At 39.1% G+C, this 13132-nt stretch overlaps 1 protein-coding gene across 1 annotated transcript; it reads left to right on the forward strand.

Moving 5' to 3' along the window:
- Positions 1 to 10885: 10885 nt before the first annotated feature.
- Positions 10886 to 11982, forward strand: LOC105035299 (fasciclin-like arabinogalactan protein 14). The gene has a single exon (XM_010910821.3). The coding sequence runs from the start codon at positions 11095 to 11097 to the stop codon at positions 11872 to 11874; it is 780 nt and encodes a 259-aa protein (XP_010909123.1). The 5' UTR covers positions 10886 to 11094; the 3' UTR covers positions 11875 to 11982.
- Positions 11983 to 13132: the final 1150 nt, after the last annotated feature.

Genomic DNA, 13132 nt, shown 5'->3' on the forward strand with positions numbered 1-13132 from the left:
CTGGGAGAAACTTTAGACTAAAGTCCAAGTCTTTAGTATTTATAATTTATGTACTAATAGAGGTCTGGTTTTTCTTTATGCAGCTATGGCCACTACCCTGTCCCTCCGGTCATTATTAGATAATGACAAGCTCATGGGACCTAATTTTGATAGCTGGTATAGATAATTAAAAATCATCCTTGAGCATGAGTGGATCCTTTATGAAGTAACGGATCCGACACCTGAGGAGCCAGTCCCGAATGTTAGAGGGACGGTCCGAGATACTTATCAGAAGTGGCTCAACGACCGCACCACCATTCGATGCATTATGCTGGCGGCGATGAATGATGAGTTCAGTCGTAGGTTCGAGAATGCCCAGCCACAGGAGATGCTTCAAATATTGAACGACTCCTTTGACACGCCTGACGACGTTGAAAGGCACAAAACTAGTTGTGCCATTTTCAATGCTCAGATGAGGGATGGAGCCTCAGTCACTGATCATGTACTATACATGATCAAAATGATTGAGCACCTAACTAAACTGGGCTTTCCCCTGCACCAGCAGCTCGGTAAGGATACGATCCTTAATTCATTACCCAGGTCCTTCCTCCCCTTTCTTACTCATTTTCGGATGACAAAGCCTGCAGTGAACTACCATGGTTTGTTGGGGTTGCTGCAGAACTTTGAGAAGGATCACCAGCTCCATAAGGAGCAGGTGAATGTTGTGGGAGGGTCTTCTTCTGATCGTCGATCCTTTAAGAAAGGGAAGAAGAGAACAAGAAGAAGAAGAATAAGAAGGTGCAGCTGCATGCTGGGACGTCTGCACAGGGTCAGACCAAGAAATGCAAGCCCGACCAGAGCCAGGCGGAGTGCTTCTTTTGCAAGAAGCAAGGGCACTGGAAAAGGAACTGTCCTCTATACATTGCCTCCCTGGACCCGAACAGGCCGAAGAAGAAGTAAGGTACTTATATGATAACACCTTGCAACTTTTCCATTTGTGATACTACTGCCTGGGTATTGGATATCGAAAGTCCTTATCATATTTGCAATTCGATGCAGGGTCTACAGGTCAGTAGGAGATTTGATGAAGGCGAGAGGTTCCTGAATATTGGAGATGGAAGCAAAGTTTCAGTTCTAGCATTAGGAATCATGAACCTTGTAATCAATTCTCGAAATATAATTCTGAGTGAATGTCACTATTGTCCAAGCTTTTTATTAAATATTATTTCTGTAGGCCTTTTGGCCATGTACGGTTATCAATTTTTAATAAAAGAAAATGTTTGCAATATCATTTTGAATGGTATTACAATGTTTGTTTGACAACTTAATAATAGAATTTACTTTCTATCACAACCTGTTAATGTGGTTCAAACCTCCGGTAAATGCCCTAGAATAGATAATGTGTCAGAAGTCTACCTTTGGTACTGTAGGCTAGGTCATATCAATAAGAACAGGTTAAACAGGTTGGCTCAAGAAGAAATTCTTGAAGTAGGTGATTGTGAATCACTTCCAACCTGTGAGTCCTGTCTTCTTGGTAAAATGACCAAATCACCTTTTACTGAAAAAGGTGAGCGAGCCAGTGAACTCTTGGGTCTGGTACATTCTGATGTATGTGGACCCATGAGCTCAAGTGCAAGAGATGGATATTTCTACTTCATAATCTTCACAGACGACCTATCGAGGTATGGGTATGTCTATTTAATGAAGCATAAATCGGAGTCATTTGAAATGTTTAAACTATTCCGAAATGAGGTAGAAAAATAAACTAGAAAGTATATTAAAACTCTTCGATCTGATTGAGGAGGTGAATACCTTTCCAATAATTTTCTGACATATCTTGGGAAGAATGGGATTCTCTCTCAGTGGACTCCTCCTGGAACACCACAACATAATGGTATATCTGAAAGGAGGAATCGGACCTTGTTGGACATGGTTTGATCTATGATGGGGTTTGCTGGTCTACCGATCTCCCTCTGGGGATATGCACTCGAATCGGCTTGTTACCTTCTAAATAGAGTTTCGAGTAAGTCTGTAACCAAAATGCCATATGAGATATGGATAGGACGTAAGCCAGTACTCTCGCACCTTAGGGTTTGGGGGTGTCCGGCTTATGTTAAACGTTTAATTACAGACAAGCTTGGACCTAGGTCTGACAAGTGTAATTTTATAGGGTACCCAAAAGAGACCAAAGGGTATTACTTCTACCTAGCTGATGAGCAAAAAGTGTTTGTCAGCCTTAAGGCAATCTTTTTGGAAAAGAAGTTCTTTTGTGAAGGAACTGTTGCCTCTAAGGTCGAACTTGACGAAGTTCGGTAGGTGAAAAATCCGACGCAAGTTGCTGAACCTGAACCGGATTTGATTAGATCAGATTCGGAGCCCATTGTTCAAGCACCCTTAAGGCGATCTGGTAGAGTACCACGTCAACCGGACAGATACTATGGTTTCTTGGTCTGGGACGTCGATCCTATCGAACTTGATGAAAATGATGAGGATCCGATCACCTACATGGATGCAATGTAGAGACCCGACTCTGAGAAATGGCTAGAGGCCATGAAATCCGAAATGGAGTCCATGAAGGTCAACGATGTGTGGACATTGGTTGACCCACCTGAAGGAGTAAAACCCATAGGGTGTAAGTGGGTCTTCAAGAGGAAAAGAGGCATAGACAGAAAGGTGGAAACCTATAAAGCCCGTCTGGTTGCCAAGGGATATCGTCAACATTATGGTATAGACTATGACGAGATATTTTCTCCTGTGGCAATGCCCAAATCCATTCGGATTATGCTTGCGATAGCTACCCATCTGGACTATGAAATCTGATAGATGGATGTGAAGACAGCTTTCCTAAATGGAGAGCTGGATGAAGAGGTGTATATGATACAACCTGAAGGATTCACATCCACAGATGAGTCTAAGGTGTGCAAGCTACAGAGGTCTATTTATGGACTTAAGTAAGTATCACGGAGTTAGAACATATGTTTTGATAAGACGATCAAGACGTATGGCTTCGTTAAGAATAGAGAAGAGCCATGTATTTATAAGTGGGCTAATGGTCCAGTAGTAATATTTCTTGTATTGTATGTGGATAACATCTCTTAATCGAAAATGATGTCCCTGCATTATAGGGAATAAAGATTTGGCTGTCGTCACAGTTCTCCATGAAGGATCTGGGAGAAGCTTCCTACATTTTAGGGATAAGGATCTATAAGGATAGATCTAAAAGGTTACTTGGTTTATCACAGTCCACGTACATTGATACTATGTTGAAGAGGTTCAGCATGGAGAATTCCAAAAAAGGCTATCTTCCGATAGGCCATGGAATTTCTCTCTCGAAGAGGGTTTGTCCGACAACATCTCAAGAGAGAGAGCGTATGGGTAGGATTCCATACGCTTCAACAGTGGGATCTATCATGTACGCCATGACATGTACACGATCAGATGTGGCATACTCACTAGGGGTAGTGAGTAGATACCAATTTGATCCAGGGGAGAATCACTGGAAGGTTGTTAAAACCATCCTGAAGTATTTAAGAAATACTAAGGACCAGTGGCTTGTTTATGATGAATCGAACTTGAGACTTATAGGATTTACAGACTCTAGTTTTCAGTCTGATCACGATGACAGCAAAAGTGTATCGGAATTTATTTTTACCCTTAATGGTGGGGCTATCTGCTGAAAAAATTCCAAGCAGCACACAGTGGCTGATTCAATTTGCGAGGTGGAGTATGTCGCTGCATTAGATGCTGCCAAAGAAGCGGTGTGGCTGAGAAAATTCATCACCGAGCTCGGAGTAGCACCCTCCCTTGTTGGTCCAGTTCTGCTCTACTGTGACAGCTCTGGAGCCATTGCTCAGGTGAAGGAACCAAAGGCACACTAGCGGACGAAGCATATTCTGTGCCGCTACCATCTCATCCGAGAAATTATGGATCGAGGTGACGTCGATCTTCAGAAGATCGATGGGAAGAAGAACCTGACTGACCCATTCACTAAAGCCATTACGGTGAAGGAGTTTGACAACTACAAGTCGAAGATGGATATTAGATACTGCACCGATTGACTTTAGGCCAAGTGAAAGATTGTTGGAAATAGTGTCCCAAAGGCAATCGTCAGCCTGTTGACGGTTGTGCTCATTTTTATATTTGTACATGAATTATGAATTAATAAAAATTATTTTGATATTTTTCATCATAAAATATTTCATCTTCTAATGAACTCCTATATTGTGGTGAAGTCCTTAGGACTATTTAGACTCGACAAAGGAGGATTTATCGTTTAGTCCTTAAATCTATTCGCGACCAAATGATACGTTATTACCAAGGACGACAATGTTTATCAAGCATAGGTCATTGTGTGCCATATAGGTTGGTTGTCCTCTTAACCAATGAGTGTGGAGACACTGGTATGGCATACAGGTGAGATATAAGGGTACATCTGCATTGAACGTGACCGACTCTGGAGCTATTTCTACTGTCAAGATTTGCTCCGATGGAATATGGGTATAAATATCCCTCCGACCTGAGACCGCCATGGTGACTTGCAAGCAACTCACTGTAATTAGGCACTGGACTACCTGATTTCTAATTTAGTGACGGAAGGCTGCTGGGTGTAGTCAAGTACTTGACTTGTCGGTGCATGTGTCAAGATGGGATTGACCACTCCAGTTTAGGAGCTGTGTACAGTCGTGTTTCAATTTAGCAAAACTTTGACCAGGGTAGTCTTTGTGAGGAGTCATAGGACTGTTTGAGTTGAGCACGATTCGGATGATCTGATCAGGGTTGACAGTTTAACCCTGAGTCGTCCTAAACACAGAGGTCAAAAGGATGAATTATACAGTAACCATATTCATGTAGGTTCTGAGTGTTGCGATTATGACTCTTCGACCTATCCAGACATCAGGTACCATTGCTAGATGGTCACTTCGATTAGTACAGGAATTGGTTCCTGTGCTACCGGCTTAGGTTCGAACTTGTGGGGTCACACACATTAGAGGTTCCTATTTGATCTGATGGTTGATGTAGAATCCTATATATTTGGGACTCAGTGATCGAGAATCAGGATTCTCTGATCACAAGTTCCACACATTATGGGTACCGGGGTCAAGAGTCCCACTAGTTGGGACTTTTCGATCAGGATTACATATCGATGAATTCTGATGCCCGATTGCCCATCGGATTTAGACTCAGTATTTATGAGAGGTTTAATTAGTGATTTGATCACCAATTAACTTAATTTGATTGAGTAATTATTTTTGGATCAAGTCCAATTGAATTGGATTCAGTTGGGTTTGACCCGATTAGGTTAAGAGTTGACCTAATCGTCGAGATGGTTTGATCCCTGATTTGATCAAGGGTTGGTCTTAGTCAATTCATGATTTGATTAAGATTTTATTCAGCCTAATTAAGTCTAATTAAGTTGTGTTTAAATTAGTTTAATTGGACCTAACTTATTTGGTTCAATTAGGTTGGTTTAAATAATTAAACCACCTTGACCCAATCTCCATGCGCCACCTCACTTCCATTGCACCCATTTGAATTCATGAGAAGGAACTTCTCATGAATTTTTTCCTCACGCCAAGCCCTCTCCATGCCCCACTTTAATGTGCCAAATGAATGGATAAGGATGATTGGTTGGCCATTCAAATTCAAAATAAAGTTTGAATTTGAATGGGCAATCAATCTTTGCACCTTATCCCTTTTTTTACACCTCATTTATTACATGAGAAAAAGTTTCTCATGAAATCACTCCATGCACAATCTAAGTCACGCCTCATGCCTTTAGTGGATAAGGGATGAGTTGGTGTCCATTTGAATTCATAATTTGATTTGAATTCAAATGTACAATTACTCATCTTTATCCTTTCTTTTGGATAAGACGTTTGACGTTGTTATAAAAGGAGGAGAAGAGTGGGGCGTGCAAGAAGAAGATTTTTGGAGAAAAATTATGGGATGTGAGAAGTCTTGTGCGTGAGAAGGAAGTCCATATCCTTCCAAGAGAAAAAGAAAGAAAAGAAAAAAAAGTGGGTGCAAGGTTTCCGGTGAGTTCCCTAGAGTTTTAGCCTGGGGTTCGGGAAGTGAGAAAGTGAGCTACGAGTATCGTGAGCACACAAAATCTCAGGAAGATCTTCAACATCCTCTCAAGCATATCTGTTGATGATCCAGAGCATCCAAAGAATCGACAAACATCGATCGAAGGAGTTCGATCAGCATCGACCGTCAAAAAGACTTTACAACGAGCTAGCACTCATGAGGAGTCGATCAGATCGAGAGCTTCATGTGGATGATCTGCAGAGGCCAGACACACTGTGTGGCTGCATCATGATGATCAGACTCTCCCGACGGTGATCAGATTATGGCGATCTACTACCCGCACAAAGGTATTGTGTTCTGAACACATTACAGTAAAGTGTTTACTGTTCGAATTTGAATTTCAAATTTAAATGAATGCATGCTATATATCATATTTAGATCCTAGTGTAGGATAAATTTATATTAATTAATTATATTAATTAATAATTTTTACTATAAAATCATGATTTTGAAAAAGTTTTAAAATTATCATTTTACCCCTGCACTGAATTTCCCAATATAAAGATCTATAGAGATAGATCTAAAAGGATGTTAGGCTTATCCTAGTCACGGTATATAGATCTCATATTAAAAAAATTTAATATAGAGGCTAGTAAGAGAGGTTACTTGCCTACAAGTCATGGTATACATTTCTCTAAAGAAATATGTCCTAAGACATTAGAGGAGAGAAAGAGGATGAATGAAATCCCTTATGCTTTGGCTATGAGATCAATTATGTATGCCATGCAATGTACCAGGCCTGATGTAGCTTATGTTTTGGGCATGGCTACCAGATTTCAAGCTGATCCAAGGGAGGATCATTGGAAAGCGGATGATAGCAAGTCGATATCAGGGTATGTGTTTACCTTAATGATGGGGTAGTGAGTTGGAAGAGTTTCAAGTAGCAAATAATATCTGGCTCAATTACTGAGGCAGAGTACATCGCTACTAGTGAAGCCATTAAAGAAGCTATCTGGATGAAGAAATTTATCATGGATTTAGGAGTCATTCCTAAGAATGAAGGATCAGTGTCACTCTATCGTGATAACACTGAGCCATTATTCAAGCAAAGGAACCTAGGTTTCATTATAGATCCAAGTACATCCTCAGACGCTTCCATCTCGTTAGAGATAAGATGTTGTCTTTGAATGAGTAGATAGAAAAAATAATATAACAGACCCATTCACTAAGGCCATACCATAGTAGCTAAATGATCGTCATCTTGATTGTATGAGATACAAAGGTGATTGGCTTTAGTGCAAGTGGGAGATTGAAAGAAGAGTGCCCTATAAGCCAATCACAAGTATGTTGCGATGAATTTTTTTTTATAATTTTTCAACTCATGTAATGATATTTATTATTTGAGGCATTGATTCATCATATTAGCTGCATCTTATTATGTCTAAGATTATGATGAACCCCAAAAATTAGGATAATAATTTTAGGAGACATGAATGGGTCATGCTAGTAAGACCTAAAATCCTAAAATCCTAATCTTAAACATTCCTGATCGTAGGAGCATTGAGTCGGAGATCAATGTTCCGGATAGACTGGCACATCCTATGTATGCTCGATGGAGAGGATGGCAGATCTCACTAGCCAGTTATGTAGGATACTAATACAAGGATGTGGGTGCTCATTTGAAAAATGAGTCCACTGAATTGACTTGATGAAAAAAAATCTTATTAAAGTCTTACTTGCATGTCAAAGATAGTTCTCTAAGTGGGAGTTGTGCAAGTGATCCTTAGACCTGAGACCACCATAGAATCTTGTACACATGAACCCATATTTTGGTTCATACCCAGGCATGGCATTAAGATATGTATGGAGTATTCTGGATATGATGGAGTGTATATGGAGGTTGTGAGTAGGTCAACATAGAATCGATCACTCCTAGTAAGAGGAGATCGCATCCTGTGATTCTCAATCCTAGATGACTTGAAAAAAAAATTTTGACCAAAAGCAGAAAGAAGATTAGAAAGAATTTCTAATACTTCTTTATTGGAGTCATCATTGGTTAATTAAGAATCGATATAAATATGTGTTTGAGTTTGATATGATTTTATACTCATGAATATATTCAGGGTGTAGGGATGATCGAAGGATTGAATTGTATGGTTACTTGCCACTAAAGGGTATATTTGATATTTTCATCAAAATTTTACATCTTCTAGGTAGTCATGATATGTTGCTAGATGTCAATCTTAACTTGTAGATTTTTGATCGAATTAAAGAGTTTAATTCGATCGCCAATTAGAAAGGATTATAATTGTTGAACTCGGGTTAGCTCGATTGGACTTAAATTGATTAGATTGAAATCTAATCAAATTTGGTCAACTTGCATCCGAACCTACTACCAGCTAGATGTGGAACCCAATGGGTCACACACATATAGAAATTGGCCAAGGACCCTTTTGAAAAAGGTTGATTGGAATTTTGAATTCAATCAGGGCTCCGGTAAGCATGCTAGCATGTGTGGAACCCTTGCTCCTTTGGAGGTCAATTTGGTCTCATCCCTTGCTAATTAGCTAGTCCAATTTAGTGAGTATTTGGGTCAGGTCATGCCACCTAGAAGTAGCCCAAATTGGGGCACCACATCCCCTTTAACGCCAATTATGAAGAGTCCAAGTTGTGAAGGACTCTTGGCGCAAAACAGGTTCTGCATACAAGTGTTGGCGTGGGCAGAAGAAAAGAGTCCTTTTGGCATGAGATTAAGATACGTGTGGTAGTACATATCACCCTTCATCCTCTGGTGCATATCTCAAAGCATGAGATGTATTTTTTCTAAAATTTTTGCAGTAGAGAAAAATTGGAAAAAGGAAGAAAGTCTCGCATGCGCGTAGAAGCATCACGTCTCTCTAAGATTTAGAGAGTCCTTCTCCTTATCAAATGCTTTCAAAATGGAATGATTTTTGGTGATAATGTTTACATTTGACAAGCTATTTTTGATAATTTTTATGAAATTTTTCCAGACTTATCTGGATGCCAAATGGATGCGATAAGTTCCTCCTCACGCCTGCATGTGTGGTGATCAGACTTTGCATGAAAGGATGTGAAAACATATCCATTTGTGAAAATTTTTATCCACTCATTATATGTTCTAGAATCAAAATTGAATCCTCTATCGACATGGTTTTTTGAGGATTTTTCTGATTTGAGAAGGGATGCGAAAACATTCCTTCTCTGGTCGTACACATAGAAAAGGGTGCTGATCGATGTATTATTGATAAGAGTCCTTCTGTTTGAAGGAACTCTTATCTCTGATAATCAAATCAGATAGACCTCTTGGATAAGGTACATCTCTCTCTTTTGGCATCCCTCTAGTGGCTATAAATTGGCCGGGCACTGGGTGTCCGATGTAATTCAGAAAGAGTTTCCAATTTTATCTCCGTTGCTCTCTTTTCTTTTTTACAACCTATCTTAGTTTTAGGACAAGGCTTTGGGATTTAAGATAAAGCTATATCTGGTCCTAACAAGGGTTGTGATGGTTCTAAAGAAGGAGAATCAGAAGTCGAGAGGAGATTCTGAGATGGTGGAGTCAGTTTCTTGGAGAAACCAACTCAGTATGAGGCTAGTCGAGTTCTAAAGGCTAGAACTCTTGAAGCAAGGTGAAGAAGGAGCGCTGTCCTTGGTTCAGTTTTCATGTAGATCACCATTGGAGGGCGAACACTTGGATGCTTTGTGAAAATTGGGATTAGCACTATAGATATTCTTCTTATCCTAATTTATATTTATTGTACTTTGATTATTATAGTCAAGAGTTTCTGGGCATTGGGGTTTTCGGTGCATCGAGTGTTTTGAATGAAAATTTTAAACACCTAACCCTTCTGCTGCGCCATTGGAACCCAACACTAAATAATTAGTGTTAACTGCAAGCAGTATTATAAAATGGCATTCTAACATTTTTAACATATGTAAATTTGTTGTTTACTTGTGTCCCTATGCCATCATATTAGAGGTGAACGCTAATATCTATGATGACTGTCATGATAACTCCACATTATTATCAACCATGACCTTCCTGATTAATTATGACCATTTACTATTAAGCACTCTTATTTCAAATTATATTGCATTTTTTGTAAATTGGTCCTTCATCAAAACTCTCTCTCTCTGTACATTCAAGAAAGGCAATGAAATCTCTTCTTTAAAATTTTCAATGGTTTCTCTTCCCAATCCTATACAACCTTGTAGAACTTGTACTTGCATAATGAATATTTTTGTAGGTGGCACGTCTCACCTCATCAGTAGGTACTGCCATCAAATAACCGTTTTATGAGGGGCCATGAACTATTCATGTCATGATTTTTCCTATCTAGATCGGCATGACAAACTTAAATTCTTCGTCGCATGCCAAGAATATCCTAATACATCACGTCATAAGTCTTTTAACCACCAAAACAATCTCCACATTGTACCAGCTCAAACACCATCTTCTAACATTCCAAGCTCCTTCAAAGCTATAATCACTTTCTACATTTGGTTGATAGCCTATCTTTCTTCTATTTTTGACATAAAACACCCCCCACTACTAAAAGTCGGTTTTTACAACCTAATAAAATAAGCATGTTTTCGGTCATTGTCAATTAGCCCAAACTCTAAACGTCATCATCCTAGTTAACCGCTAGTCCTCTACATTTCTCCCCTATATATTCACCTACTACTCCTCTGCACCACCAAATTCTCCCCACTCCCAATGGCCTCCAATCCTTGGACCCTCGTAAAAGTAAGCATCTTTTCTATCTTTGTCAGTTAGCCCAAACGTCAAACTCTAAATATAACAATCCCAGTTAACCACTAGTCCTCTCCGTTTCTCCCCTATATATTGAGAAACTATTGCATGCACAAGATACAAGTGAACTAAGGCAAATCCTGAAGCATAGGCACGGTGAATAGCACGCAATCGGAAATTGATGAAATACAAGAGGTAGTGTGGTGTGTTATTCACTGTGGGATTTGACGTGGTCCAATTGCAGCTGGTGCATACAATACAGAGGCCTATATATTCACCTAATCCTCCTCTTCCCTACCAAATTCTCCCTACTCCAAATGGCCTCCAATACCCAGACCCTCCTTCTCTTGCCCTTCCTCCTATTCTCTGTTGAGGCTTTTAACATCACACATATTCTCGAGTCATACTCTAGTTATTCCACCTTCAACAACTATCTCACCCAAACCAAGCTTGCTGAAGAGATCAACCATCGCCAAACAATCACGATTCTTGTTGTTGACAACTCCAAAATGTCAGCAGTCTTCTCAAAACCTATCGAGATTCTTAAGAATATTATGGCCATCCATATCATCCTTGACTATTATGACACAAATAAACTTAGCCACATTCCCCATAAAAGTGCCCTCCTTACCACCCTCTTCCAGACTAGTGGCATCGCCAATAATAAACTAGGATTCTTGAATGTCACCAACATGCCTAACGACGATGTGGTTTTTGGGTCAGCTACTCCAGAGGCTCCCCTTAGTTCCACCTTTACTAAGATGGTTGTAACAAAACCTTATAATATCTCAATTCTTGAAATTTCCGATCTTATCCTCCCACCTGGTATTGAGAGTGCAAAGCAAGCTTCGCCTCCTGCTACGCAAGAGAAGGCTAAACCAACAAACTCAACAGCACATGCACCAGCCACCATTGAGGAGTCACCAGCCGACACTCCTGCGGATGCTCCAAATATAGTTGATAGCCCTATGGATTCTCCACAGGCAGATGCTCCAGATGCACTTGATGCACCAACAACCCATTCTTCAGCCAGCCAAACACTGGTCAATGGAATCCTTGGGCTTGTTGTTGGTGTTATCTACTTGGGAGCTTTCTAAAGTGGGCAAGCATGTAAAGGTTGTTGGCATGGATTTATTGTGTATTTATGGATATGGAGGGTCTGATTGTTTGATTTTGAAATTATAATGAATAATTTAGTACATCAATCATCTTTTCTATTTAGTGGATCTTTATCAATCATGAGAATGTGGGTTTATCCATAAGTAATTAAATATTTGCATTAGTGGCATATTTAAACCTATAAAGTTGTATTTGATGGATAGGAAATCAAAATAATTATCATGCAATGCAATTTGTTGGTTTTGCAAAAACTGATTTGGTAAGAAATTTATAGGCAAAGGTCATCAATGAAGCAATATGTAGCAATAGAGATAAATGAAGAAAGATGGAAAAAGAACGATGTCAAAAATAGATAGGAAACTAATGGGAAGCACATGAGAAATCAAATAAAACCAATTAAGAACCTTCTAGTATAATAATTTTCCTAATTGTTTTCAGTTCCGAGTGCAATTGTTTTGCTAGTACAAGAGAAGTATGCCATATAAAATATATAGGTTTTCAATACTGATAAAATAATGATGAGAATCACAACCATACGAACAATATAGGTTCTATTTATGAAGTTATATTTTTTTGGGCAGATTACTTATCCTTTTCTGAAAAATTTAAAATATTAATAACATAACGATAGGAATCATAGCCACCAATGCATCCTTTCATGCAAAATGAACATAAAGAAGTCATAGCTGCGGATGCTCTTTCTCGCATGAATCCTAATGGTCTGGATGTTTTCATCCTTTTGGTAGAGCAAGATTAAATATTTTTAAATGCAATTGCGCATTGAACCTTGAATTTATATCAGGTGAAATGATGTTCATGTTCTTTAAGTCTATTTGAAAGGTCCCTTGTTGTTAGATGGGTACCTTACATGTTCACACATTGGCATATTAAAACATAGTAAAATGCATTCACATGATCATGGTAGTAAGCATTTGTATAATTCTGGATGTTTTGTTATCAGTGGGGCATTTTTCCTATCAAAGCAAATGCCCATTAAACAATGCACCACATTACTCTTTTAATCTAATATATGTATATTAAAACAGAGGCTTTGCATGGATACCTTCTTCTTTTGCCATTTGTACAAGCTATGTTTTCATCATCTGTATAGATAATTATTTCCCAAAAGATGCTTATTTAGAACTCATTTAGAAGCTAATTATTTAAAAATTTAATTCTAAAAGTACTTTTGTGAGACCCAGTCCGAGTATGAATCGCAGCCCACCAAAGCCCAAA

The sequence above is a fragment of the Elaeis guineensis genome, chromosome 15 (assembly GCF_000442705.2).
Source record: "Elaeis guineensis isolate ETL-2024a chromosome 15, EG11, whole genome shotgun sequence".
In the NCBI taxonomy this organism is placed as follows: Eukaryota; Viridiplantae; Streptophyta; class Magnoliopsida; order Arecales; family Arecaceae; genus Elaeis; species Elaeis guineensis.